Source organism: Gigantopelta aegis, chromosome 6 (genome assembly GCF_016097555.1).
Source record: "Gigantopelta aegis isolate Gae_Host chromosome 6, Gae_host_genome, whole genome shotgun sequence".
NCBI lineage: Eukaryota > Metazoa > Mollusca > Gastropoda > Neomphalida > Peltospiridae > Gigantopelta > Gigantopelta aegis.
In genome coordinates, this window is record NC_054704.1 from 67,644,656 (window position 1) to 67,671,724 (window position 27,069).

The 27,069-nt window shown below is 33.1% G+C and overlaps 1 protein-coding gene across 1 annotated transcript; it reads right to left on the reverse strand.

Annotated features, from left to right (window-relative positions):
* Positions 1–1,099: 1,099 nt before the first annotated feature.
* On the reverse strand, positions 1,100–26,808 carry LOC121375200 (chromosome-associated kinesin KIF4-like). Its single transcript, XM_041502498.1, has 24 exons — positions 26,690–26,808; positions 24,002–24,130; positions 22,632–22,679; positions 22,098–22,181; positions 21,163–21,225; positions 20,937–21,014; positions 20,381–20,460; positions 19,063–19,182; positions 17,344–17,438; positions 16,255–16,297; positions 15,863–15,962; positions 15,121–15,175; positions 14,188–14,270; positions 12,347–12,454; positions 11,282–11,386; positions 10,360–10,449; positions 9,788–9,884; positions 8,896–9,038; positions 8,476–8,535; positions 7,625–7,726; positions 6,643–6,744; positions 5,648–5,752; positions 5,093–5,243; positions 1,100–4,672 (listed from the first exon to the last, which is right to left on the reverse strand). Exons 1-24 carry the CDS (start codon positions 26,690–26,692, stop codon positions 4,617–4,619), a joined length of 2,100 nt encoding a protein of 699 aa, XP_041358432.1. The 5' UTR covers positions 26,693–26,808; the 3' UTR covers positions 1,100–4,616.
* Positions 26,809–27,069: the final 261 nt, after the last annotated feature.

A 27,069-nucleotide genomic window follows, 5' to 3' on the forward strand; every position in this document is an offset into this window, starting at 1 on the left:
ACGACGATGTGTTAGTGTGTGTGAGAGAGTTGTTGCTTTTGCTAAACGAAAAAAGGGGGGGGGGGGGAAGGACACTTATATAGATTGTCCCCCGGCGTTGAAAAGTGAGGGGGAACACGTCCCCTCTGTCCCCCACCGATCTATGCCCATGGGCGGACACAAATGGTGGATGCAGAATAAAAATACAGGTAGTAGGCTGGCCCTATGTTCCTATGAAACCTCCCAAGAGCTTGGTCTGTAGCACAGTCCAACTGGTCGAAAGGTACATGCTGGAATTTGTAATATCTTTGCTTATGGGAGCTAACCGTCATTACACAATATTAGGTACTACAGTAAAACCCCTGTATACCAGACACCCTTGGGACCAATAAAAATGTCCGGTTTTAATGGGGATCTGGTTTAGAGAGGTTCAATTATGTACTGGTTTTTAAAAGGGGACTTTGAAAAACGTCCGGTTTTGAGGGTATTCCGGTGTCTCGAGGTTTCACTGTACTTACTTTTAGGATATATGAAATCTAGGTTCTACAATACAGATTTTGAATGTTCAGTATGGTTTAACAAGACATGGTTTCAAAAGTTGGAAGTTGTTAGCTGCCACTTGTCCCCATTATGCCTAGTGGCAGATCAAAAGATTATTTTTGAGGGGGTGAAACTGATAATAATTTTTTTGTACAGTAGGTTATTTTAGGAACTTACGGCCATTTTGAAGAAAACACCCACAGAAGGCTTCTTTGGATCTGTGACCGAGCCTTGTTGCAAAGCCAGACCTTGTGTAGTTTTTGTAATAATGTTCAGACCTTTTTCTCTTTCTGCTATAATGATTACCTGCTGGTACGTTAGATTATTTTTGATAAGACTTTAGTGAGTAACATTGGGCTATTTCTCGTTCCAGCTAGCATACCACAACAGGTATATCAAAGGCTGTGGTATGTGTTATCCTGTCTGTGGGATGGTATATATAAAAGACACCTTGCTACTAATAGAAAAATGTAGCGGGTTTCCTCTAAGACTGTCAAAATTACTAAATGTTTGACATCCAATAGTGGTGGTGTTAAACAAAACAAACATTTATTAGAGTAAAAATTGCACCAAACCAAAACAGGATAAAAATATTTAATAGACTTGTAAACATACAAAATTGTATTTGTCATAACAATACCATTATAAAACGTAATCAAAAGGAATGTTACAACATTAGATATAAAGCATAGTACATAAACTCATCACCTTAGATCAGTAAAAAAATATTTCCCACAATGTATAGAAAAATACTTATGTATTTGAAATTTCTAAGTTCTTTAAACTGATCACAAGTTGAAGTGTTCACACATTCAACATTTACTAGGTAACCGAGAGGACTCAATATTAATTGCAAAACATGGTTACAGTATGGCAAGACAAATGATGGTTTGTTTAATGGCCATCTTTAGGAAACAAACTTGAAAATGTATCCCCTCAAGATTAAATATTTCACTGAAATGTGTCTCCAAATGCCATGTTTTAACCTGTGTTAAATCTGTATTACATCTATACGACATTAAAATAATGCAGGTTATTGTCTCTGGCCTATAAAGAATTAAAAAAAAAAATTGATGACGTACTAGCAATATTCCATTTCTGACAAAAGTCATTTACATTCATATGTAGCCTATTTTTATATACTTCCTTTTTTAATAATATTTATTTTTCAATGTTAGATTTTTAGCTTTCGCTAGGTTTTTGTGTTCTATGACAAGTGAAGTAAACAAAGAACTGAAGGAACCTTTATAGCAGAGTTGAGACATCATGATTTAACCCAGGTTATTTAGTCTAAACAGACATGTAAAAGTGGAGCTAAAGGGTTTTTTTGGGGTTTTTTTTATCCCACTGTTTCCTTTCCCTTTTACTCTTGAATTCCATCTCATTTCTTCCCAATATGGCAACTCCTATCTTTCAACTTCTTTCACTGTCCACCTCTACATCCCAGTCCTTGTCTCTCAAACCGCAACATACTTGTATCTTATAGCTATCCATGCCACACACCTGCCATTTCCCCATCAGCTTTTAGCTAGTGGAGCTAAAGTTAACCAAGGTAATAGTGGAGCTCTTGTACAGTTTCAGAGTTAAACTAACCCAGTTAAATTTTAGCTCTGCATTTTTCATTGTGTAGACACTTAACCTGGGTTTGAAAAACTCATGTTAAACTATCGATAGCTTTCAAAACTTTAAATACATGTACAAGTCGCATAATTACAAGTAATGATTAACCCAAACGAAATGCAGATATCCCTCACAGAAATGATATTAAAATGCAAACATAACTTTTAACATTTATGCATCTTGTCCTGGTGTTAATATTAAAGTCAATGTGAAAATAAAGTACCTGGCAAAATATTAAAGTGCTGAATTGTAACACACATTAACAGAAATTGAAATTATAACAATAATAAATATTAAAATAGTTAATTAATACTGTTCCATATTATCCATTTTGATTGAAGTTACAATCTCACCTCCCCACCTTATAACACATGCTAATGCAAAACAAGCACAATTACAATTTTAATAAACTTGTTTGTTTTACCAATCAACAAATTTGAGTGTTGTTATCATACATCTACTTTTTAAAATGTGATACAGACCTGATAACAGCCAAAGGAAATTGAAGAAAACTTGGAGTATTTTCTCTTTTATAAATACATCACCTGTCCTCAAATTATTGTATATTCCCCTAAGGATAGTAGTCTGGTTCGAACATCCCAACAGCCAATGGGAATATGTACTAGTTTGAGGACAGGTGATGTTGAATAAAAATGAAGAATAGTAGACATAAATGACAGTGAAAAAAGAAATAGATAATCTATTATAAATGCTTAAAAATATTCGTGGGGAATGCAGCATTAGTAAAGTGAGAATGGGTCTGATATAATAAAATAATGCTTTTCAAAGGAAACAAATGTTTCCTAAATAGATTTTTTTATATTGAGGCAATAAGCAAATCTGTGTATTGTAAAGCAATGATATTCTTCACGTGTGTAAATCAAGTAATGTATAAGTACCAGTAGGTAAATAATATGCATATAATTATAAAGATAAAAAGTAATGGAATTATATATATATTATCACAGATCGTTTTTAGATATTTCACATGTACACGTCCATAGCAAAAGTTACATTTTATAATACGTTTTGGACGGATCAGCAGTATACCTTGAAGAAAACAGTTTTAGTCCAGAGGCCTTATTTACTAAACTCTCGCAACTTTGCGATCTCGCAGTGCAACGCTAAAAGACTTACAAAGAGGATGCTTTGTTGTCTAGCACAGCCTAGGAGAGCTTTGTGAATTAGGCCCCAGATCTCGAAGTCATGTAAAAATTGCAGCAATTTTTTTTTTTGGTATGAACTGAAAAAATTTGCACAAAGACAGCATAGTTACATGTAGGTGTCTTACGCATTAAGTTTTCTTTTGTTTTGAGACTAATAAAATGTATAGATGCAAAGAAAATATATGGACAAGAAACAATTTAATTTAAGAGTGTTAAACATATTAGATTATTAGATAATTTAATTCTAGGTTCCTACAATATCAACTGCCCATCCTGCTCCTTGTTAATTAATATAGCTCCTCAATCCAAACATTGTTAGCTTTAAGTTCAAAATAAAAACCAAAGTACTATTTTCTTGTTTATATCCCGTAAAACTAAGTTATATAACCAATATCACATGTACTTGTGTATGGAAAAATCCTTTTGAATAAAAAAATAAAGTAACTGTCACAAGGCAATTATTTTGCTATATTAAAACTCTAAAAGCTTGAGTCATGGTATATTTAAACAAGAGTACATGTGAGGAACATGATATGCCCATCAAAAGTAGGTCACTGTAACCTAGTTATGGTTCATGACACACCACCATCCCAAGTTGTACTTGCATGTAAGGTTTGATGATTCTATATGAAATGACAAGGAAATATGGTCTGGATAGGATTTCCTTTAATGTGCATTTAAGCATGAAAAGTAGGTCATGGTGACCTAATTATCATACACAACACACCACCATCCCAAGTTGTACTTGCATGCAAGGTTTGATGATCCTATATGAATTGATAAGAAAGATATGCTCCGGGAAACAAAACGTTTACAGACGGACGAATGGACAATGCCTAACCATAATAAGACTGGTTAAAATGCAAATCACATATTAAAATAAATATTCAGTTTAGATAATACATTGCTGGTTAATATACCAAAATAACAATCAATAAAAATTTAGGAGATTGTTAAATGTTAAATGAATAAATGGACAAATAAAAAAATAAAACCCACACCAAACAAAATATCACAGAAAATATTAAATTGTGTGTCAGTATAAATGCATCCAATAAAAATGCAACCAACTGACTAGCAGTTGATCAATGATTTTGATTTATGGATCAGTAGTGTTTCATTGTCTTTATCTCATCATGTAGAGTTTGTCGAGTTGGTATCTGTATGTAGGAGTATGTGTGTTTACACAAATACTGAAGAAAAATCCAAATTATTCTGCCTCTTAGAAAAAGTGGCTACAATCAGTTTTTGTAATGTAACTCATGATGATATCACAACTGAAGACTGGTAAAGACGGAATATAGCAGATAATTAAGATGGAATCCGTCCTCCAAGTTTGGTGATCACATCCTTCATTTCAGCAATTTCTGCAATAAAGTAAAACACTGAATTAACATCCTAAATATGTTTGTTTTGTTTAAAGAGCTTTTGTCAGTAACTTTAGTCTCTTGCATAAGTACAAATCAAATGTTTTAGAAAATAAATTACATTTTTAATTTATAAAATTGGCATTTAAATCTGCACAAAAGATGGATATTTGTAGCACCACTTAAAGTGGTGAATAAAACTATTATCAGACCGACACGAACAATATGACATTAGCCTTTAACCAGGTAACACTGAAATGTTAAGCAGTATGAAACTTTAAAAAACCCACGATTTTAAATAAATTAAAACAAATATTTGAAAATAATGTCTGACCTTTCCACCCTTACCTCACCTCCAAAATTGCAATTTTAAAATAATATATATTTGGAAATATGTCTTAATGAGAGTGGACAACTCACTCTGGCTCAAAGTCTGGTTCTCTTGTACAAGTTCGTTATTTCTGGTGGATAAGAAAACAGCATCTTGGATAGAGTCATCCAGCAGAGCTCGATATCTCTGTTCAATTGCGGCTTTCTGTTCCTCAAACATCTCACGGTAGTTTCGGAACGTCTAAAAACAGAATTCAACATTGAGGAACAAAAAAAATAGAAAATGCTAAAAGAAATAAATTATTAAATAACAGAATCTATGTCTAAATTGCAGAATGTTCTTAATGTTTCAACAATATTTTATTAATATCATAATGAAATGGAAATAAAATGCTTAAATAATATTTTTAAAAAGTCTGAACTAGCAATACAATTACTCATGATCAAAATTACATTACACTAAGGTATCAAAAAATCGTAGATGTACATCTGAATTGTAACTATTCTGAATTATTTTTGCTCGACACATTTACAACGAAACACAAATGTTGAAACATTCCTGTGTATGTCTGTGACAGTGTTATCTGGAAGTGCTGTGGTTGTTAACAGTGTTACCTAGAAATGCTGTAGTTGTTAATGTGTTACCTGGAAGTGCTGTAGTTGCTGAAGCTCAATCTCCTCGCGGTGAAGTTTGTAGACGTCCTCAAGTTGTTGAGTCACATGTTCCTTCTCTTTCTGGAGACACTGCAGCTACAAATTAAATACATTTGTTACAACATCTTCACACTTATAGTAACTACATCAGATTATCTGGTGATTTATCAAATCTGAAATTTATCAAAGAAATACGCTAATGAAGTTTGTGACTGGAAAATCTAGTTTAAATAAACATTCTTATTTTGACATAATGCACAGTATATTATAATGCTAATACCACATTAACATTGGAATTTAAGTTAAAGGTAAACTTTAGTAGAGTAATATTAAAACCAGACCAAAAATATGTTTTGCCAAGTTGTGGTCAAATAACAGGAGATGACATTACATTTTTAATTTTTAATAAGGACTATTTTAATGTTATAAAAATTCTGCATTAAAATTGTGTTTTGGCTAAAAAGAAAAGGATCATTGAGTTAACTTCCTTAAATACTGACATAATTTGTGCAATTTTCCCTGTTTGCAGCTTTTTGCATACTTTCTGAAAATCATGTATGAATAACAATGTCATCCTGTTTCAAATAAAGTTTGGAATGTTTAGTGTGGATATTTTGTAAGATGCTTTGCAGTCCCTACTTGAAAGCAAAAGTAGGAATAAGACTTTTTACAGTTTTATTATGAAGTTAACTTTAATGTCCAAGAGATGTCAGTTTTTGAAAAAAATTATGTTTTATATTTCAAAGTTATAACTTTATGCATATACCACTGGTTTATATTAACCATATATGGAACTTTAATCCATTTTGGGATAACCTCTGTGCATATAATTCTTGGACAGTATGTCAAGCAATCAGTTTATATAGCTATCTACATCTTTCTCAATTTTGAACGTCACAAGTTTTTTTAGAATAAAAAACCCACTCCTGAAAGAAAACATTTGAATCCACAGGAACAAATACCATATGTAAAATATAAAAACAAACCTTAAGTGTTACAACAGACTTTTCTGAACGTAATTCTGCAAGCTCCATTTCCAAAGCAGCACCTTCTTGTGTTGTGTATGGCTTTCCTTCTGCAGCTTGCAGCTGAAGGTACAAATGTTCATTGATTAAAAACAAAGGATGGAATTTAGCTCAGTTGCTAGAGTACTCGTCTAAGGTCCTTGGGTCATAGAATCAAACCTACTACAGTTTTTAATTGGCAGCAAGAGATGCAAAAAAAAAAGAAGAAAAAACCCCAAAAGGGATGCACTTCAAACAGACAGGATAGCACATACCGCAACTGTTGATATACCAGTCATGGATCTTTAGTTGGAATGAGGAATGATAGAAAAAAATGTAGCAGGTTTCCTCTGAAGACTACATGTCAAAATTATCAACAATAGTCAATTAATAAATCAATGTGCTCTAGCAAAAAAACCCAGACTTTTGCTTAAAAACAAATAATAATAATATAGATACATATTATATACATGACTAACGATTATTAATATAACTGATTACACAAGTTATGTTTGTTAGGTTATTAAAATTCTTATATTAATACTTTTAGTACACAGAACATCACCAGATATGTCACCAGCTAGGGTTCGTTAAATTCACTGTCTTTAAATTCATTGAAAGTCTTTGAATAGTAATAAAAGTCTTTAAATTCTCACAAATCATAGTCAAAGCAATGATGTTATCTTTTACAGCTGCATGCATTTGATATTTTCCAGTTACAAGGTTTAATCTGTTATGATGCATGTAAAAAAGCTAAAAAAAATTGCCATGGACAGCAACGTAAACAAACTGATTTGGTATTTTTTTCACATTTTATTGTCTTTGACCCCTGTGTAAAAGTCTTTGAAAATGGCAGGTAAAACTCTTTGAATTTGTTTGGTCTTTAAGGCTATGAACCCTGTGTCACATAAGATATTATTAGCTACAGGTAACCATCAGACTTTACTTCAGTTCTGTAACCCACCTGAATGTCTGCCTTTTCATTCTCCACATCCAGTTTGACTTTCTCCAGCTCCTCATTAACCAGAAACTTGTGTTCAGCCTCCATCCTCTGACGCTCTTCCCTCTAGAAACAAACATCAATTCTTTTACCGTATACAAAATACAATAACGTTTTAACAATAGCTAATACACACTAAAGTATTATCTTTACTTTCTGTTTGGTAATTTACCTTTTCCCAGAAGAATGTGTTTTTTTTCACAATATATACAGATAGCTTTCTAATCTTTCAGCATATTGTAAATCAATAAGTCATAATATTATTGTATTGTTACTGGTACACACTAAAATGAATATCTTTATTAACGCATCTAATAAATGCAAATTAAAAAAAATTAAAAGTGCAAATGAGAAATTCTGACTTTGTTTTCAGTAAATTTACTTCAGTTTTTCTCCCATCAGTTACACAAAAGAAGTTGGCATTTGACAGTCAAACCAATGGAAGCTATTTATGTTTAATTGGTGCCAATTTCCTCCACCGTAAATCCTGAGAACCGTAAAAATAACAAGTTGTGGAACTAACATTGTACATCTAGTTAGTATGAAAACCAACAACTTAGTTTTGCTTGTTTAGAATGCATTTGTTTTAACTGCCATAAAATAGTACTTTTTATGCTAAAAGATAAACCGATTGTTTTACAATCTAAAATAAAGGTTGCATTTGTGATTTCTTTACTGATCATTTGGATCAGTGAGTGAAATGTGGACTAGACAGAATTTTTTTTTTCTTGTCAGATAGAATTATAGACAGAGTAGCACACTAACACTGGTTAACTTAACTGATAAGTTATTAAATATGTCATTCTTAGACTTACCTCAACTTTCTGTCTGAGATCAGCATTACCTTTCAGGGCTGTCATTTGAGATTTTGCATTCTGAAAGCCATAAGAACACCACTGAAGTACACTAAATTTGTATCCATATTGATTACTTGATATAAAAATGCACAAAAGATAAAACTATAATAGGATTATTGTAATGGATGTAAATTAAACTTTCGAATCCCACCCCCAACAAAATCTAAAACAAAGCTAAACATGGTCTGGTTCATAATACTCCATTACCAAAAGCCTAAATCCCTATTACTCTGGATATTGAACAGTAATTTAGTCAATGTGTTTATTAAATTTAATTTTACCTCTAAAAATCGAAAAATCCATATGTCCCAATAACTGATTTTAGTGGCAAATTTATATTTGTTTAAAGCGTAAAGCTGTGAGAAAACAATGTCATACCTCTCTTTCATTCTTTTGTTTGTCCTGGACATCTTTTAGCTGTTGTTTCAGCTGTTTCAAAGCTTCTGATTCTCGTTTCAGTTTTTCTTTCAAGTCATGGATGGCATTCACTTTCATTTTCGTATCCGACTCGGATACTTTTCCTGATAAATTGTAACAGATAAAAAAAAATTGTTAACATGCAAAAATCAACACAGTGTACTTAATTTTCCTCATCATTATCAGTACCCCAAATGATTTTTAAAATTAGCCTAAAATGTTTGGTTTTTTATATATCCTGGAGTAATCAATAGTTGTGCCCCTAAGAACAAATAGTAAAGTAAACATGTGTCACCGAAAAGAAATAAAACAAATATTATTTACTTAAATAATTAGTCGTTTGCTGTATATAACACACTATTTGTTATTAATATTTCCTGCCAAATTCATTTGCCAAAGCAAGTTTTTAAATAGAACCCACTTTTGGCATACTATGTAAAACGTAACGAATAGTCGAGCACCCCATTCTATTTACATGTTTGGCAATTTCTGTCTCTGGACCCTTATATATTTGGTATTAGAGAAAACTGACTTTTCACTGATGAAAAAACGAATGATGTAAATCACTGCATTTTTCATTTTGGACATATTCTCTTAACAGACCAGCAAGTTTTGTTTTATCATTTCTTAATAAATGTGACGTCATTGGTTTGCGCGTGCTCACAAGCTTGAGAAAAAATGTGATGATCACGACTACTGATTACTCTATGTTATTGCTAACAGATTTATATTTAATTTTTTAGAAACCAAATTTCTATCTCTATGCACCAGCTACTATTAAAATTGAGGTAGAGTACAGCAGTGAGTTTTAAAAGATGAATGTAAGATGAATAGTTTTCAAAAGTAAGTAAACCTTTCTCTGTGAGTTTGGCATATTCTGCAATCCGCTTCTGTAAATCGTCCTTCATTTCATCCACAACACGTCGCTTCTCTTTGTACTGTAACGTCAGCTAAAAACAAACAAAAAACCCCATTATACCTCTACCTGTTGATTAAAAATGGAAAAAAAATGAAAAAACAGTAAAAATTATAATTTTAAACTGGAATTTTTCAAACGTGAATATGATTATTTGCCATAATTAGCAAAAGGAACAACACTAATGCATTTAAAAACAACAAGTTTCATTATAATTAAAACTTTTGTCAGCCAATCAAATTTAAAAAATGGTATTAACTTTAATTTGATGAGATGCTAGGTTAAGTAGAAAGCATAGCACATGAAAGAGAAATAAAATGAACTGGACATTCTACAAAATCTACAAAATATAGTGAAACTCATCTAAACTGGACACCCTCAGGACCAAGTAAAAAATCTGGGTTCTATGCTGTAAAAAGGGGCTACAAAACACATGCGGTTTTGAGGGAATTCCGGTTTACAGAGGGTCCGGCTTTTAGAGGTTTCACTGAAGTAAATTTATTTTATACCTGATCTTTTTCTTTCTGAAACATGATCATCTTCTCTTGCAACTCTCTGTTTCCTTGCTGCATGCTGTCAATCACCCACTCCAATATTCCCTGAACAGAATACAAGAAATGTCATGTCCACTTGTAATTAGGTCTCAAAACATGCTCTATGTAACAAATATATCTTAGTTTTCCAGAATGTAAAATATTTTACAACATAATTAGACTACAATTAATTTTTAAAATATTTTCAATAGTTTAAAATGTGATCAGAATAAATAACAAGAAAATAAAATCTTCATAGATACCAAATAAATCTGTTCTGACAAAGTCAACATCAGGGGTGGGAATTGGTGAACTGTAAAAAAGATGAAATCTAGAGCGGTCCCAGAAATTCTTGAAATCCTAGGTTAAAATCTGTGCCATCTGACATTTTGGAGAAAAGGACGATTAAAATGCGAGGAAAAGCTATGTTCCATGAGAGGAAAACAGCTGATCCGAGGAGAATTCCCACCCCTGCAACATTTAACTCTCAACTAATAACATGAGAAATGATCCTGAAAGTAAACATCACGTTCACATCCATGCATGCCTGGATCAATAAAAGTATGTTAATATATTATATAGCTGATCAAATTTTTGTTATCATATGCAACTTTTGGGCTAAAATAATTTTACTATACGACAGTAATTTATTTAAAGGTTTAACAACAATTATAAAACAAAATTATCAAATGCAAATATGCAAACAGTGATTGGTTGTTTGTAAAAAAAAAATATGGTTCTTTATATAAATATTATAGTTGGAAGTCATGTTCAGTGTTATAAAATTATTTTCACTTTAATTCTGTGCTAGATTCAGGAGTATTATGTGAACTCTCCTCGCTGAATAAATGTGTAAACTCAAGTCATCTAAACATAATTATTGCTAGGCAGCTGTTACCTTGTTAGCAAGATTTATCTTCCTTTCTTCTTCATATCTCGCTGACAGCCTCTCCTTCTCGGCCCATGTCTGTCGCTTGGCAATCTGAAGATCCTGGACAAGTCCCTAGTAACGAAAACAACACATTCAATAAAGAAACGAAAAATAATGTTTCTTTTACAACATCTCAGTACGTTTTCAACTATTTGGTACCATATAGTCATTTTGATAGGTCTAGAAAATGAGAGGAAACTGTCTACATAGGCTAACCATACTGTATAGCAGAAAGGCATTTTTATGTGGTTTTGTAAGCAATGGTATGTTCCAGGCATAAAATATCCTGGCAGTTGTGTAATTTCACTGCAGTTGAAATACTGAGTCCTGATTATTTGTTCAGTTGGAACAATAGTGTTAGGAATAAAGCTAGAATTAGTGTTAGTTTCAGACTGAGAATAAATATACAGGAGAACTGTACATTCTGGCTAATGGTGGCTGTAGATATGTGCTGCTTTTTGTACAGGTAGACTCAATATACTGTGACACTTTTTCTTAAACAGGACAGCACATACACTGGCATTTGATATTTGATATGTCCGAACGCGACAGCGAAGAGAAAAAGAAGGAAGTTATAGTCACATGACCGGAACTACAGGGAGCATACAGTAGAAGAATTTTGGGCCATCCCATTGGCTGTTGGGATGGTCGGACCAGACCACTTGCATAGGGGGGGGGGGGGGGGGGAAGGTTCACTTATGTTGAGGACAGGTAATGTTGAAAAGAAATTATACAGTATGTAACATCTCGTGGAGAGGAATTTATATAGGCTTACGGTATCACCTGTTTGCCGAGCCACTTCATTTATTTGAATAAATATAGTTTTTAACAAATTTGATATACCAGTCATGGGGCACTGGTTTGACTGGATAATAACTAAAATATATACTGGTATACATATAAAAAACAAAAACAAAAATGGTGTTGTAGGTCAGTTCTATGATGGCAGCATCCAAATGTTAAAAAATAACCCTAGCAGCAATTATTCCCAACAGGATGAACTCTTTTTGTATAGAAGTAAGCTTCATTCACCTCCATTTTATCAACATCATCTCTGCTGGGTTCTGCGGCAGCAGCTATCTTGTCTCGTAACTTTGAGATCTCCACCCTCAGCTCTGCTATCACATCATTTATTTCATCCTGCAACAAAGTAGACACAGAAATTAATCGCACACTTCAATTAGAAGAGTCACAGCCCATGAGGGGAATGAATGAATGAACGAACGAACGAACAAACGAACGAACGAACAAACAAATGAACCAATGAATTAATGTTTAATGACACCTCAGCACAAAAATAGAGATTAGCCATCGGGTCCCATGAGGTGAAGGAGAAACAGATCCTTTGAAAATATACATTATGTTAAATACAAAATTATTTGAATTCATTAGACCCTTTTCATGGTTATACACACCAACTGCCACCACTGGTTCTAAGCTAAATCCCACAGGTCTGTCTACTGCCTAACAACTTACAAATACCTGTTACCAGACTCTGTCATGAAACTTTATAGCATGCAACTATCAGGGCTTTTGCAAGAGGGTACCAAGGGTAAAACTATGTTTACTAAAATCATGGCAATTAAGGGATTTATGGCCTGTAATACACTGTAATTTTTACATAATTGCTATTAAAGGGACATACCCTAGTTTTTAAACACTAAGGTACATGTTTGACTATTATAGCCTTTTTTGATAACTGAAATCATACTTTACTTACATTTTATGGTTTAGATTATCAATTTCCATACATTCGAAGTGTTTTTGGTCATCCTGGTGGTTTAATATCACAAAATGTAATTCTCAAATTTTTAAAAATGCAGGTGCGTCTATCTGAGAAGAAACAGTTATGGATTTGAATTTTAGTCCGTTATTAAGAGGGTAATTCACCATTTCAAAGTCACAGACTCATGTTTCACTCAATTGTAACTTTATCCAAATGTGTTTCAGGTTTGTAGATTAACTAAACTTAGTGTTAATTTTCACAGGTTGAAACTAGGGTATGTCCATTTAAGGGAATTTTTGTTCAAATTATGTTGAAATGAATCAAATACAGGGTCAAATTCCAAAACATTTCAAACCCAGATCCATCTAGAAATGGCACTTATTGTATCTTTTATTTGTATCATGTACATTCAAATTATTTTGTGACAGAAAACCTGACAATACAAAGACTTTTTTGAGGATTTTAACAAGCTAACCACATAACAGAAAATATTATCATGAAACCATGAGTACGGTCATTGCATAACACAGCAGCTTAGATATGAATGGCAGGGTGTGTGTAAACATTTTACCGATGGTCTCTAAGATTTGCAGGTCCTGAGACTATTAGAGCTCCAGGCACTTTACCTCATGCTATACCACTGCAATCCTAAAGTTTGTTTTATTTAACGACGCCGCTAGAGCACATTGATTTTTTATCTTATCATCGGCTATTGGACGTCAAACATATGGTCATTCTGACACTGTTTTTAGAGGAAACCCGCTGTCGCCACATAGGCTACTCTTTTTACGACAGGCAGCAAGGGATCTTTTATTTGCGCTTCCCACAGGCAGGATAGCACAAACCATGGCCTTTGTTGAACCAGTTATGGATCACTGGTCGGTGCAAGTGGTTTACACCTACCCATTGAGCCTTGCGGAGCACTCACTCAGGGTTTGGAGTCGGTATCTGGATTAAAAATCCCATGCCTCGACTGGGATCTGAACCCTACCAGCCTGTAGACCGATGGCCTGCCACGACGCCACCGAGGCCGGTCTCTGCAATCCTAGTGCTATACCAAACATCTTTCAAGACAGAATCAATGTCCTTTAGTGGTGCTGTTAAATAATTTAACAAACTTTATTTTTTACTTTCAAGACGTACTCACCATATTCATTTTCACATGGTTCTTAATGGTTCTGGCAAATGTTGCATACTGCAGAGTAGACAAGGTTTCTTGGTATGACTTGTCTGAAACATAAAAATAAAAACAGGATTAAAAAAATAAAAATGACAGAATAACAAAACCAATGCTAATGTTAAATCAGTGCTTCTAGATTATGGTAGCCCCACTCCCATGGCTAGTGATATTCAATGCTGGGCTAGTAAATAACTACTATTGCCATGCCACCCCCAAAAAAACAAAGGAGTCAAATGTTACAGTTACGTCTATTTTGTAAATATGAATATCCTGACCCCCTGCCAACCCCCCAGTGTTTGTGTTTTTTAACCTCTATCTCCCTCTTTAGATGACATATCTGATTATTACTATTATTTAGTAAAGTAGGGCTAGTTGATTTTTAATTATGGCTAGTACATTTATAAAATCACTGATCCCATGGCTAGTGGTATTTTTATAAAATTTCTAGAAGCCCTGGTTAAATAGTAAAGGTGCAGACCCTAGTTTTAACTCGTAAAAAATGGATATGAATTTTAGTTAATTTACAAACCTGTAACTTAACTCATTTGGATAAAGTTACAATATCCTTAAAAATATGAATAAAGATTATTTTTGGTATTAGAAACACCAGGATGACCAGAAATACTTTGGTTCTATGGAAATGGATAATCTAAAGTATAAAATGTAAGTAATGTTTGATTTTAGAGATCATAAATGGCTGTAGTGTTTAAAAACTAATGTCTGTCCCTTTAATTTGAAAGTGAAAATTTAAATAACAGTACACCTTTGTCACAGTGTACTGTTCACTAAATATAATTAAATATCAAAGATACAACTGATTTGAAGATATCATGGGTTTTTTCTAACAGGTCAACTATCATACAAGTCGTACAATTAAATGACAACATAAAATAAGCTTACCAACTGGAGAAACTAAAGCAAAGAAGAGACAGAGAGCATTTCCTCCCAAGGAATCCTACAAATAAACATCATAATGAACAAATACATTGATTTAGTTCATATATCGAACATACTATTTTACTAAATATGTAAATTATTCCTTTATAAATTTACCAAAAATTAAAACAAAATCTTAAAATTACAAACATCTAATATAATTCTAAATATACTACTAATTTTCTTTTATCTTTACCATGAACCATCTTCTGCAATGACATTTTTTCTGCATTTTATGGAAGAATAATATTAAAACATTTTGTAAATGTTTAGTAAATCAAAACACAGTAAATCACTTAGCAGCATAAACTCACTATTAGTTCCATATTGAGTAGACCACATTGTTTGTATATTGGTGTGGGTTTTGTTTTCCATAAACAGAAAGAGAATATAAAGTTTTAGTTTATAAAGAATCAATTTAAAATTTCTACCATCCATCAAATGTCACATATTAAATAAATATAATAAGATTTGTGATACTTATTGTGTACCAAGTCAAAAAGATCATGCCAAACATCTTATCAAAGTCATTAATATATCAAAGCTGATTTCAGTTTTATACTCAGTGATAACAGCTCTCAGTCAAAAGTGGTAAATGCGAAATATTTAAATTAGCAGAGGACAGTTGGATGATATAATTTTAACCATAAAATATCGAGGAAAATTCAGCAGTGCATCGAATATAATACCAAGGGTTAAAACCAACCTGAAGCAATCGTGTGAGCTTTGACTCTCGATACGGAACGTGGCTTCCTTTCTTCTTGGAGTCCCCCAAAGCACTGAGGACATGAAGCAGACCCTGAGTTCTGCAAATTAAAAACCTCAAATCAACATCTTAGTAAACACAGAAGTTAATAACGTATAGGTTTCGTTCTTTAGTTCTGCTTAACAATAGAAAATAAGAGACCATGCTGACAAAAAAATAACACATTAAAATTTAAAAAAAGAAACTATGTTGACATAATAGTGACAACAGTGTCCATCTATCCATGTATGCATATTTCTCTCTTTCCATCCAATCCATCCAACAACTCAAACAACACACCTAAAACCCAACTTACTCAAGACCCACCCATATATCCAAATGTTCAAACATACCCGGCAATAACATCAGGCTCAGTACTTCCTCCAGTATCAGTTCCTAGAAAATAAATAAACACAATAAGAATCATAAATTTACAAACAAAATCCAGTACCTCAAATATATAATAGGACATTCTATCGGGTTTGTAAAACTGACGACCTCAGTTATCAATTGTGTTTCAAAGAGTTTGCAGTCCTTAACCTTCTGACTACTGCAGGTGAGATATCCAACACTGTATACTGTATAGTACATATAGTACATTCACTCATTCATATTTTCCACTGTTTAGCACATGACACTAAACGGAAACAATAATAGAACAACACTGACCAACACTACTCTTGATAATGGCTGCTTTATTTTATTTTTTTTTTATGAAAAAGACTTGAAAATATTTAATTGAAAAAGTGGTTTTCGGCAAGTATTTTCAGAATGCTGCAGTCATTTTTAGGAATTGATAGCTGATTGTAAAAGTTAATATGATAATAAATTTGACAATCACAAAATATTGGGATATGAATCGTAGTTTGATTTTAAAAAAACATTCTGGATATAATAGCCATAAATAATGGACATCTGTTAACAAATGCAACTTTATAGATTTTTTTGCCTAATTTTAATTAACATTAACTGATCTAAAATATCATTAAAATTTGAAAACCCCACAAAAATAACACTTATCGATTCACATATAATCATTATTTTATGTATTTATAAAACATTTAAGCAAAAAATATGAGTAAAAATTATAAATCTGTAACCCCTCAATGTGGTTTTTGTCAAAAATAAAGCCGATAGTCAGAATGATAAAACTAATTTTATTTGCTTTTATGAACATTAATGTTCTGATAATAAATTACAATGCATATATAAAATATATATATGCAGTATAAAATGTATTGAACTCATCTGAAAAATAACTATTTGCTAACCTATTTCATAATTGTTCATGTTGTTTGAAAAATCTATATTTAAATACTAAACAATAAATGCACGTTAAAAAAAAGGAGAAGTGAGATAAATAGATTTCACACACCAACAAAGAAACTTTTTTTTTACTAAGTATTAATTTTCAATTTTGTAACAGGTATGTTGAGACTAACCTGCAAGATCCACCAGGCAGATAGTTGATCTGACACCAACTTTACTGGACTGTCTCTCCTTCTGTTCAATGTTGATTGAGAACACAGAGTGAGCCCTGCAATACAAATAATACAAGCATTCAAAATTATGAAAATAATAGTTTTCTGTAACCCATTTTTTGCTCAAGTATTATAAGTAGTATATCAGAATTAGAAAAATTAGAATATTGTACACACGTCATACAAAATGAAATACATTACCTGCAATAAAGTTTATAATGTGACTTCAATTCTCAGTGACCTGTATTACAAATAGTTAAAAGTGAACCCGCAGTAAACCACGACTTAACAGAGAGCAGAGGGAATATCACAGTAAAATGAAACAATATATGCAGGGGTGGGAATTGGTGAACTGTAAAAAAGAGGAAATCTAGAGGGGTCCCGGAAATTCTTGAAATCCTAGGTTAAAATCTGTGCCATCTGACACATTTTGGAGGAAAGGATGATTAAAATGCAAGGAAACGCAATGTTCCATAAGAAGAAAACAGCTGATCCAAGGAGAATTCCAACCTCTATATGTAACAGCAGGGATCTCACTGACCCTCGAAAAGTGTCTTTTGAAGGATGGAACTTGGACAGGACTCTTATTTTTTAAATTTTAACTTAAAATCCTATTATGGGACTCCCCAAATTTCACAAGAAAGTTCAAATGACCCCCAGTGGAGAAAGTTCAGTGAGAACCCTGTAACAGTGAACACAAAATGGGTTCTAGAGAAAACTGAAATATGATGGTAGATAACAATGCCAGCAGAATACAGATACCCACCAGTAAACTATATATAGTCTAGAAGTGAATATATAATGATATCTACGGTACAGTATAACATTACATTGTCTAACTCTGTGTTACAGTGGCAGCAATGTTGTAACATGTAAATCAGCTTAACCTTTAGACTACTGGATTAATTTTGGACAAAAAACATGCGGAGTGGGTACAATTTTATATTTTTTACTCACATAAAATAAAGTTCATATTTGAATCGGTAAGTATTATTTTTGTGTATTTTTCTAATTTTTATGATATTTTAGATCAGTTAATTTGTATTAAAATTAGGCAAACATTTTTAAAAAGTCGCGTTTACTTCAGGTATTTGTGGCCAGCTGTCCAGTATTTATTTCCATTATTCCCAATAAGAGTGGCTTTCTGACCAGAATATTTTTAAAAAACTAACTACGATTCATATCCCAATATTTGGTGATTTTCGTTGTAGATAAAACGATCAAATTTATTATCAAAATAGCTGTCACAATCAGCTACCGATTCCTGAAAATGATCGCGATGTGCGGCCAATGTTGTTAAGCAAAAAATACTTGCCGAAAACCACTTTTTCAACTCAAAATTCTAACACATTTACCACTGAAAATTAAAAATCTAAAGACCCATTAAGCTGAGTTGTCTTCAGTTTCCTGTTAATAAACGGTTTCCAGTGAGTGTTGTGTGCAAAACGGCGGTAAATATGAATTGGGGAATGCTCTGTATACAGTGTACACTAGGTGGACTAGCGTGACGTCAGGCGAGATCTCACCTGCAGTAGTCAGAAGGTTAAAAATATTTCACCCTCCTCTCCCCCACCCCATTAATTGCATAAATTGAGGGCAAGAAAATACAACAAAAGTGTACATGCTTTAACTGGGGTTTTAGGGGGGGGGGGGTTTGGACAATGTTTGTGTTTATAATACCTAGCTCTATGGGCTCTGATATCAGTCGCTCCGATCTTCCGAGCTCTCGATCCCTGATCATACAGCAGCGTGAGATCATCCCAGGTGCGGACAATCATCTCCGACAGACCATCAACGTATCTAAAACATATCAAATGCAAACTTGTTATTCACATTTAATATCAAACAATCATCTGTGACAGTCAATTAACGTATCTAGAAAATATCCACTACATGTAATAATTGTTTCAAAGGAACTTGTAACTGATACATAAAAACAGAAAATCATCACAATACTGACCATCAAATACTGTAAATCAGATAATATTAATGATCTCAAAATTTAGCAAAATCTAATTAATTGAAAAAACAATCACACAAAACGTTTTTTGGAACAGTTGTTGTACGTGTCTTTATATTTAGTGTCATGAAATACCAGCGTCTTGTATGGAATCACCAATTTTGCTAAAATGTTACGTTTGCTAACATTTTATGATTTACAGTATATGTAACTAATATTTAAATGACACTTATTATTTTCACACAATTTTTCTCATCAAGGCAACTTTGTACATTATTATAATATTGCAATAAAAATTCAGACACAAAGAATGAGTGTTTAACATGTCAACATGAAAAATATATTGGTTACTGGACATCAGCTGAAGGTAAGAACTGTGAGACTTGTATTTCTAAACCAGATTCAAAAGGGACTAACAAACTGTGTCAGTGTGCACTTAGTGCCGAGTTAGACAGATTTCGCACAAGCTATTATTACTGAATAGAACTCTCAGATCATACCGGTTTACATAGAGAATAACTAGTTAATGATGTCAGACATCTGCTTTATCCTGTTCCGGTAAGAATGGGAAATTCCGTGAGGCTCTGCCAAGCAATATCCGACATCAATAACTAGTTATTATTTTTATCATGCAGACAATAAAAATTAAGGGGAAAAGCTATTATTTCTGTTATTTCAGCCACATTGTACGATGACCTAGAGGTCAAATGAACAAGTTTGTACTGTAGCTATGCGTGTGACATCATATGCTTGACGTCAAAAGTCATAATCTGCTAGTATACATTTATGACTTTGCTTTAATTGGTCATCATACTCTGCCAATAGAAACAGTGGTTGCAGGATAAAAAGAAATTCACATTACACAGGTCCCAGTTTGGACAGTCCATTGCATATATGCATATAATTATATTAAGCAAAATTAGACACACTCAAATATATAAAGCAACAAAATCATATTTATCATATTTGCTGCACTAAACTGAAATGGGATATTATACAACCATAATGGTAATAGTAAAGTGATTTGGTCCGACTCACATGCCCTTGTGAGGATGCTGTCGAATCTGCATCGGGTTAGTGTGTGGATTCAGCAGATCTGTCATCTTTTCATCAAGAATCTTTAACAAATAAAGAAAAAAAATCATCATACTTTAAAATGTCTGTAGTGTTATAACATACCAAAATACATCATTATCATACTATCATTTACTGGACATTAATCAGTAATATGGGATAACACATTGATGTACTTAAAAGTGAATGAATGAATGAATGAATGTTTAACAACATCCAAGCACAAAGTGCAATCAGCTTTTTTGTATGATACAAAGATATATCAATGAACAAAGGTAAGTGCAAAGATTTTGTTAAAACTGTGAGCTGTGTTGATTAATAAATAAATGTTTAAAATGTGATGATTTTTTGGTTGTTGAATTTATGGTTGGATGGATGGATGGATGGATGGATGGATGGATGGATTGTAGATAGATGGCTATATGGATGAATGGATGGAAAAATGGATAACTAGAATGGATGTTATTCTCATTATTAATTATGCCAGGTCATACCTACTTTCCTATTTGTTGTAACTTACCTCCAAGTAGGACACTGTGAGTAGAAACTCTTTCTTGGTCGTGCGCTCTCCAATTTGCTTAAACAAGCTCTGATTCAGCTGCAAATAAAAGTTTCAATCAGATTCTCACATTATTTTATTAGGTAGAGTGTAAAATATTCTTTACATCACAAACAAAATATAATTACCATGAAGTACTCATTGACGTTTTACAAAACAAAGTAAACAATACTTGAAATATACTTACCAGAGGAACAATTCCAGGATCACTCTCACTTCCATTCATGAGGTAACTCTTTCCAGAAGAAGTCTACAAATACCCAAATGTTACAACATTAATACACAATATTTTAACAATAATTTGTGACCAAGTCAAAATACAATGCTAATAGTGGACAAAAGTACATGTATACACTGTCAAATGCATAAATCTAATCATATTGCAGTGTTAATAGTAAACATACACTAAACAAAATCAAATGCATAAACTTATTGATATTGCAATGCTACTAACAAACAATTGTAAACATATTTCAAATGCATAAATCTGATATGTTAATGTGGGTTTTTGTGTGTGTGTGCGTGTGGGGGTTTTTGGTGGGGGGTTTTGGTGGGGGTTTTTTTTGGGGGGGGGGTTCAAACACCATCTAGGCATGACATTTAGAGAGTATAAAAATGGAGTAGCTAAGATGTGATAGTTGTTACAATCAACACATCTTATTTTTAAAACAGCATCAGCAAGAAAGACATAAATCTGGGCATAAACAAGATGGGATATAGCTATATGAGATGTGAATCAATACAAGTATGTATTAGGTTATTTCATATTTCATTCAGTAATTCATGATTGGTTCATCATTTCATCATAGGCATGGATGTGTTCTGTCCTGGCTGGTGGCTGTAAATAAATACTAAAGTCCCTTGTTGCAAATCAGAGAATGGCAGTAATAGATAAAAAGTTCAGACAGCTGAGATGCAGGAAAGCAGACATAATCTTTAATTGTAATCTTCCTATATTCAGACCTACACGAAAGTCAGATAAAAAAAAAGGAATAAAGTTACACCGTACTTTAATAAAATATTTCAAACACACAGAATATCATTTAAAAAAATAACAGAACCTACAAAAGGCATATTATATGACCATAATAAAATATCTATTACAAAATATGAAAAACTCACAGCTCCAAAAGCAAGGATGGAGAGATTGTATCCCTCCATCGCTCGATGTACCAGTGGTTCACATTTCTCATGGTAAATCTGACTCTGTAATTGTTTGAAAAAAAGGAACATTTTTGTTATTCAGGGACTTAAAAGATTCATTTCTTCAAACTAACAAAATACATCTAAAAGATGTTATGGACTGTTTGAACATTAATTTTTTGCTCACTTGTTATCAATACCATCTGAAAAATCGCATTTCTTAGAATATAAATTTAACATCAAAATCCATTAACCTCAGACAACGAATAGAATTTGATTAAATCAAGTAAACAATTCATAATCACAGGGATGAAAATAACACTGATGCCAAAACATCCTAAAACATTTGACAGATCTTGAAAGGTAAGACATGTTTGTTTTTAATTAAAGACCAAATACATGATCATCAGTTGTGGGTAATGCTTAAATCTGAAAAATCCCAACCTCTAAAAGCATGCAACCACAGATATAAAAAAACCCAGACAAACATTTCAGTTATTGTGAATAACTTACATTGGTATTGTCAGGAGAGTAGGCTCCATCAAATGAAAAAGTAGTTTCCTGAAATACATCAATTAATCCAAATTAGTAATAGATGTACAAATGTACACATATATTTACTGGTACAAAGTATATACAGTTGGCCACTTCAGGAAGAACAGTCAAGTGTTGCTGTACACATATATTTACTGGTACAAAGTATATACAGTTGGACACTTCAAGAAGAACAGTCAAGTGTTGCTGTACACATATATTTACTGGTACAAAGTATATACAGTTGGCCACTTCAGGAAGAACAGTCAAGTGTTGCTGTACACATATATTTACTGGTACAAAGTATATACAGTTGGCCACTTCAGGAAGAACAGTCAAGTGTTGCTGTACACATATATTTACTGGTACAAAGTATATACAGTTGGCCACTTCAGGAAGAACAGTCAAGTGTTGCTGTACACATATATTTACTGGTACAAAGTATATACAGTTGGCCACTTCAGGAAGAACAGTCAAGTGTTGCTGTACACATATATTTACTGGTACAAAGTATATACAGTTGGCCACTTCAGGAAGAACAGTCAAGTGTTGCTGTACACATATATTTACTGGTACAAAGTATATACAGTTGGCCACTTCAGGAAGAACAGTCAAGTGTTGCTGTACACATATATTTACTGGTACAAAGTATATACAGTTGGCCACTTCAGGAAGAACAGTCAAGTGTTGCTGTACACATATATTTACTGGTACAAAGTATATACAGTTGGCCACTTCAGGAAGAACAGTCAAGTGTTGCTGTACACATATATTTACTGGTACAAAGTATATACAGTTGGCCACTTCAGGAAGAACAGTCAAGTGTTGCTGTACACATATATTTACTGGTACAAAGTATATACAGTTGGCCACTTCAGGAAGAACAGTCAAGTGTTGCTGTACACATATATTTACTGGTACAAAGTATATACAGTTGGCCACTTCAGGAAGAACAGTCAAGTGTTGCTGTACACATATATTTACTGGTACAAAGTATATACAGTTGGACACTTCAGGAAGAACAGTCAAGTGTTGCTGTAATAATGAGTGTACTAATATTAATACCAAATACATTTTAAGCAAAACTGTAATATTGCTTATTATAAATTTTAAAAAAAATGCATTTGCTAATCACAATCATAAAATACAGAATAGCTTCAGTATTATTCTATATATCAACACAGATTTTTAGTGTAAATTAAGAAGTCTTAAGAATAAAAACTTTAGGGTTTGTATGCCACTGAGATATTACTTGATACTAAAACCATACCCGTACTGAAATTTGGTATTATGGTAATTTTAAGAACTAACTGCACCTGAAAAAGATTCAAGTTCATAAACGAACTTACCTTTCCAGCAGCATCCACAATAACTTTGTCACCTGATATTTTCACCACAGATTTACTTCCCTTAGAAGTTTCATTTGGTGTGAGAGGTCTACATCTTGCAATAACTTTCACATGAACATTTTCTGAAGGCTACAAAAATGAAAAAAGAACTGATTGTTAAAAACTCTTAAGTTAGGCAAATTATTGGTGGTAAGAAAGAGAAAAAGAAAGTGGTAGGAGGGAATATGAGAAGAGATGGACAGCGATAGAAATAGGTAGCATTCTGCATTTGTACACCGGACAAGTACATTGCAACATCTACGTATCCAGTAATATTTTCACTCTCCAAATGTTTTGTTTTATTCAAGTTCAAGGACTGTATTTTTGCTCAAAATGAAATTGCATTGAACATTTTACTTGTCCACTGGACAACCATTATGGTACATTTTACTTGTCCGAGCAGATTTTCACTTGTCAGGACAAAACGACAAGTGCTTATTTCGAACACTGATGGAGAGAGAAAGTGATAGAAAGAGGGAGAGAGAGAGAAGTTACAGAATGGGTCTTTCTATAAAAAAAACCCCAGCCATAACCTAGTGTTTTCCTAAATCACTTAAATGGATTATTCTAAAATAATTCATCATTGCAATTTTTGGTAGTCAACATCATCACAGGCTGGGAGATTTTGTTTTGCCTCTCATCCCATAGGACCAGCAATTATTTTATGTTTGACACATTGGCTGGTTTCAATCATGTTTGGTCCAGCAGATTTTGATTTGTGCTGGCAGTCTTTTTAACATACCAAACTATATGAAATTTCAGCCAATTTTGACCCGTTACATGTAGGTAATCAAAAGTTGTTTGACTTAATTTTTACCTAGATAACCATTATGTGAATTATGTTTTATTTTACATAACTGATAAATTACAATTTAACTACTGATGTCCAAAAATAAGTCTTGAACAGTATAAAATAGATACATTTTCGGAATAGAGTTCTGGTGATCATTAAGTTTGAAACTTCTAATTTTAGAAATTACAATTCACCATGTACATAACTGACTGGTTGTTCGCAAAAATCTACGTTGCACAACTGACACAATAATAGAACTATGATTCACATAAAATATTGGGCTCTTCAATAATAAGCATCCAGTGGGGAAAAAAACTGGTAAAATGTCCAACATTTCAAAGAAATAAAAAGTTAAGTGTTTTGAATGAACTTCAAACAGTAACAGAGAGTATGATTAGTGCACGGGGCACGTTAAGTTAATACTGTTCTTAAGGTGCACGGCAAGTTGCTTCCCTCTACTTAGCAAATTTAAAAATGGCAGGGATAATGGCAGGTTGTCATTGAAGATTTACTTTGTTAATAATGATGCAAGTAGTTCAATCAGGATTTTTTGAGTATTTTAGGTTAAACATTTTTGGTTTGTGTGTCCATTTGTTGCACTATTTCGATTGAGAAACAGCTGAAACATGGTGCCACAAGTTTTTAATACAGGCTATATATAGGGTATGTAACAAGATCCACACTTACTGCGTCCCTCCGGACTAAGAGTATGATACCTCATGATACTGGAAAAAGGAAACAAACTAAATGTTTGTTCAACAACATTTGAACAGTTTAAAGTGTAATTATAATTATTTTGACACTTAGTCAAGAAAGAGATCGATCGAGGAAACCCATTGCCACCACATGACCTACTGCATATTCCTACTATTGTCCGAACCAAATTGTTAACAACTACGAAAAATTACTCTCCTACCTTTAATTGCTGTTAGATTTCCTTCAAAGTTTGTCCAGACACAAATCTTGAAAAAACCATTACAATGACACAGATTCCACATACCAGATGATAACCATGTCACCTATATCGACTTCGCTGAGAGCGCATAGGGAAAAAAGCATGTAATTTTGTATCAGCTGCCATTTTGACTTTTTATGGAATATTCTTCAAGAGGGGTGAAAGGATAGGACTTAATCTAACAACATCATAACATGTTATTGTTATGATATAAAAGCAAACGTGATGACGTCATATTATTAATTTTTATTATTATTATTATTTTAAAGATACCACTAGAGATCATCGATTTCATATTAATTGTGTCACATACTTTGGAGGCTTTCACCCCTCTTGAAGAGTATTCCATAAACAAGCAACATGGCAGACGGCAGAAAACTGCATGTATTTTTCCCTATGCAATCTCAGCAAAGACAATATCGGCGAAATCGTTGCAGTCTCATGTGTGGAATCTGTATATTTGTAGTGGGTTTTTTATGATTTGTGTTTGGATAAACTTTGGAGGAAATCTAACGTCAATTAAAGTTAGGAGAGTAATTTTTTGTAGTTGTTAACAATTTGGTTCGGACAATAATAAAGCATCACTTTCTCATTGACAGGGCAGTATAAAACTTGTTGAGACCGTGGAAAATGAGGGTGATCAATCCTGCAACCAATCGTACCTCAGACACTCGCTCTACCACTGAGGTATATATCCCCCCCCCCCCCCCCCCCCAAATGATACAGAAATTGAGGAAGTGCGATTCAGTGATTCGAGACGTCCTTACTGGCTTACAAGTTACATATAAAATTGTTAGTAATAGGTTTACCTAATGAACTGACACTGTGTACTGACATAATTAACAGTATCAAAAGAAGGTATTGCAAAACAACACACAATAAAACACCGACATTAACTTACCATTTTGTTATTAAATGATAAATATGTGGTATTTTCACTTCCCTTTCTTCCGTACCCGATTTTATTTCGACTATTCCTCTGTCAATATTTTTTTTCTGCTGCGCTTCCCCATACTATCAGCATTAAGTACTAGTATCGAGAGGTGAACAGTCTAACATTTTACCAAGGTTCCCGTGTAAACAAGTCTGATGACGTCACGACCTATAATATAAGTGCTTGTAAACTGCCCGCCCCCAACAAATCACAACCCATTTCAATTATTAAAAATAAGTGTAAAATACCATTTATCCTATAACTTACCCATGATATCCATGTCATAAACCCATGTGATAATTTACTTTATTAACCCGGTTAATAATGGTATGCAAATCTGCAAGGTC